Here is a 4,472-nt window from a genome sequence, read left to right on the forward strand (position 1 = left end):
AGCAAGGAGTCATAATTTTCCCTTTGACTGATGACATCCTGAAGCTGAGTGAAACACATTTCTCTTGTAACAACCTACTGTAAGATTGCACCTTACAATTAGTGAACTTCTTTATGGTTATGACCATAAAATAATCCCCCCCAAAAAATGCGTGGTCCCTTACCCTTTCCTTTCCAGCAGTATAACATTCACAGAATTTTCTCATGCTGTATATGAGGTTCCCTATCAGGCTGTAAGGCCCCAAATTACACTCTAGTACACGAACACTGCTGAGCTCTTGAGGAATTCTTGGTGCTGGTTGATAACTGGACCTCTTTCTCTGTAAAACCTCCCAGGTATAGCTCTAGATGTTGTGGTACTTAGACACAGCTGGTAGGTAGCATCTCTTGCCTCCAGAACCTTGCTTATTGAAACATTTCGCCTTCTTAAAACTCCAGCCAGTGTTTGCCCCTTTTACATTTCATCTCAGATTATCCACACAGCTCCTTCTTCGCATTCCTTGCAGTGAATCTCCACAGAGCAATCTGAGAGCAAACCGCATCCCAAAGGAGAGTGGAGTTTAAAAGCTTTTTTATAGGATGCAGAATTTGCATTTGCAGACAGAATTTATCGGTATGTTTTCAAGTGAGATTCAACATTTGTGGATGACCCTTGAGCAGTAAATCATTTGTTGTATTATTCACCTACACTGTTTTTTAAAACCAAAATGGTTTGTTCCTTAACGTCTGCACACCAGTGTACAGTATATAGAAAACCGCATTGTTCTTTGAAGCATTCTTTTAGGTGATTTATCATTTGTTTGGTCAGAGTACTTACTGTATCTGTTGCATTGAGAACCAGCTTTCCCTTTCTACAGGTGAACATTAACAGTTGAATCATTAGCCCAAACTACTTACTGTAGTATAAAGACACTGCTGTCAGAGAGTGATCCTGAATCTGACATAAAAGCAAGTCTTTCATTGAGGATGGAATGTAAAGCATTTAATTACTGCGCCACTTCATAGACTGTAGACGGTATGAAGGAATGTATGCATACAGCAAGGTAAACATACCTTGCATTTAACACTGACCTTTGTGTCAGTGATGTTTCTAGTTGAGTGCTTATAAAAGCCCTTTCATTGTGAATACAGCACACTGGATCATTCATACATTTTCTTCTTAGTAAGAAATTTGCAGGATCTTCATGAGCCAGGCAAGTGCATTGCTGAAAAATATGAAGCTGCTTTGTTAAAAAAAAAAAAAAACACAACTTGTAATGGTTATAAGAATGGTAATATAGGTACTGATGCATTATGGAGAAAATGCATAATCAGGTAATAATGGACATTTTCAGCAAATGTTTATTTTACATGATTAGAAATGATCCGTATAAAACATAAGAGCATCATTTTGTATCTGAATTATTAATAATAGGATCTCTCAGAACATATTTCTAAGACAGACTTACATTATTCACAGAAAACACAAGGTTAATTTTAACAGAATGCAAGAAACGTGTGATGTTTTGAAATAAAGTTAGCATTTTTTTAACTTGATAATCCTTTAATGTAAAGATTCTTAAAAAAATAAATCTGTAGGTTTTAAAATAGGGTTCATGTGTTTTTGTTGTTTTAGCTTCTAAAATGGAAGAAAATCTCATGCACAAGCAACCTCAGATCCATGAAGGAAAAGAGGATGTGAAGTCAAAAGGCCTTTTTGGGACAAATGGCAAGGTGCAGTAATTAAAAGTTGATGACTTCAAAATATTTATCATTTTCTCTCCGAGATTATGATGGTACCGGATTCATTTAAAATTGTGCATCTGTAATTTGCACTTCATGAAGACTCACTCAGGAGAAGGTTACTGTATTATTTTTGAAAAAGGTAATTCCTACTGTATTCTTTTAAAATGTTTCAGTTTCTGTGTGGCAGTCGTTATATAATACAGAAGATAAAAGCAATGCAGACTCCAAGATAGAGGTGATGTTGTTGTAATAAGCAATTGTTTCATACTACAAATGGATGGAAAGTGTAATTTAGCTCTTTTTGCTTCTGTCGCATAGATTTCTTTTTTCAAGCGGCTATCCACCACAGAGATCAAGAAACCAGAGAAAAAGAATGATGCAAGACCTGTCCAGGAAAAGAATCGTTCCGAAGATCAGAAGGTTTTCCCGGCCAACGAGGAGAGCAGAGACCCGAAGGACAGCAGTAACACCAACGCCATCCCCACACAGTCCCCACAGAGAGACCCACGGAAAGCACAGAGTCTCAGTGACGGAGGGTCCCGCTCCTCCACTTGCACTATGCTGTGATTACGTGGAGAGATTACACTTTTCAGTGCTTTTCAGAAGTTGCAGTGTGCCTTAAACTATTTTTATGAGTTTTATAATGTGTTTTGTTTCCAAAACTATAACCATTGCACACAGCAAAATTAAAAGTGCATGTACTGTATACAGATCATTTAGAGATTGTACAAAGCAAGTGGCCAAGAATACCATTTTACTGGCAGTGGTAGGAATACTTCACAAGTGCTTTATGATCCGGAGTCCACGGGCAAACTGGCACAACTGACAGCTCTGTAAGATTACACAGAAATTGAAAACCTTGCACTACAAAGAATGTAAAATCTCAGAAATATCCAAAATATAAGGTAAAACAGGATTGTTCATAAGGGATCAAGTTTCTTACATTGTGCAAAAGGGATTGACTTGGTGTATTGTGGATTTCCAAAGAATTTCACTCAGTCACTTGAGTATTTTGAGGATTGTTGTACATTCGTATTCTTCCACAGCTCTAAACAAATGCAGTAGAATGTGTTCATTCAGTCATTTAAAATTGCAGGTTCAAAGACCAGAAACATCTGAATTCACATTGCACTCCTGGTGTTACCTCAGTTATGTATCTGTTTACTACAGTATGTTTTTGAGTTGTTTCTTACACTTTCAGAATTTTTTTTTAATTAATACAGAATCAACATACACCGTACACAACAATTCTCCCTGCCTGCAGGCCCAAAATGTATTCTGCTGTTGTACAACGCATTTAGCTTGATTCAAAAATCCACAGCTGGTCCTCACGTTTTAAAAAAATTTTGTTGTATATTTAGTATACTGTATGTATGAGTGATGGTTCCACATACACTGTATAGCTTTATTCTAAATGTTGTAATATGGCTCTTTTAGTATTAACTTCAAGATATTTGTTCTATAATTTATGAAACTGTATATATTTCTTATTTTAACAGATGTATTTATTTAAGTTTAGAATCTAAAAGCACAGATTGCACTTTAAATTGAGCTACTGTACACTGTACATTGTACTTGTTTCAGGGAAATGTGTACGTTTTAAAGATTGACTCATCAGCAGGTATACGTGCCTCCTGAAAGACTGCATTTTCACTTTTTATCGTACCTAAGGATGGAAGGATGCTTTTGTATTTTACACTCATCTGGTACATGCCATGTGATTTCAGTATAAACACATTGTGCTCTCTGGTGTGTGAACAGGATTTCTTCTTACAGTACATTCAAACTGAATCCTATTAATGTTAAATAAATCAGGTTATCAGTTCTTAAATCTCCTTGTCTTTTTGGATGTTGACCTTTTTAAAATTGGTACAAATGGAGTATCTACTGTGCAAAAGAGAGAAAAGAAACTAACTTATGGAACAGTTCATATTGCAGATAGAGTGAAGCTGCCAGTTGACTTATTAAGAATCGGGAGCGGTGCAGCAAAGTAGGTGTCTTCTCAATCAACTATCTTGCCAAAGGCTGCCAACTCCAGAGAACCAACGTCATCAGAGGGTTCCCTTGAGATGCTACAACCGGAGCACAACTTGCCTCTGTAGGATGTGTTCTCAGTAGGGGCTGCCGTAGCGCGGAGATCCACTTCAGCCACACACAAAATTCTTGCGTCAGAGTTGTTCTGATGAGAGCAAGCACAGACTTGCTCTTTCATAAAAGGTGCCGAGTGGAACAACTATGTAAATAACCTCAATTTGCCCCCCTGTCAAACATGAATGCTGTTTACCCACATGCGATAGGTTGTTAATTTTTTTCAATTATTTTTGCTTCTTTTTTTCTACATAATCCTGGCACAAGTGTTCGACATTTAAATAAACTCACTTTTCTGACTAGGCGTCATTTTGTGGTGACTTTTGATAGGCCCTGTCCATTTTTCGCTCACACTTAATCGGCAGTAACAACTACAAGATTGTTGGGCAAAAATTAAGTTTAATTCTCAGCGTAATTAACAGCAACCTCGCGCGCTTTTCGGATTCAACAATCACAACCTCCACGGCTGCTAAACGTTGGATGACCACAGTCAAAACGCATTTCAATTATCGGACATTCAGTGTAGGACTAGTTAGACCAATTGTGAAATACAGCACAGCCCCTTCGCATGTTTAATTTTAAGGTAAAGCGCACGGTATAATAATGAATAGGTGTGGTTATTTAAAATTTAATATTTAAATTATTTAAAAAATGGTAAAA

General features: G+C 37.0%; 1 protein-coding gene across 1 annotated transcript in view; it reads left to right on the forward strand.

Annotated features, from left to right (window-relative positions):
- LOC148675961 (uncharacterized) overlaps positions 1–3,549 on the forward strand; it is a 33,274-nt gene extending 29,725 nt beyond the window's left edge. The window contains exons 18-19 of the mRNA XM_088644235.1: positions 1,615–1,712; positions 2,043–3,549. Coding sequence (XP_088500361.1) covers positions 1,615–1,712; positions 2,043–2,291 — 347 coding nt within the window. The 3' untranslated portion in view covers positions 2,292–3,549. The remainder of the gene's footprint in view (positions 1–1,614; positions 1,713–2,042) is intronic.
- The last annotated feature ends 923 nt before the right edge of the window (positions 3,550–4,472 follow it).

Source organism: Lepisosteus platostomus, chromosome 2 (assembly GCF_059453375.1).
Source record: "Lepisosteus platostomus isolate fLepPlt1 chromosome 2, fLepPlt1.hap1, whole genome shotgun sequence".
Lineage (NCBI taxonomy): Eukaryota > Metazoa > Chordata > Actinopteri > Semionotiformes > Lepisosteidae > Lepisosteus > Lepisosteus platostomus.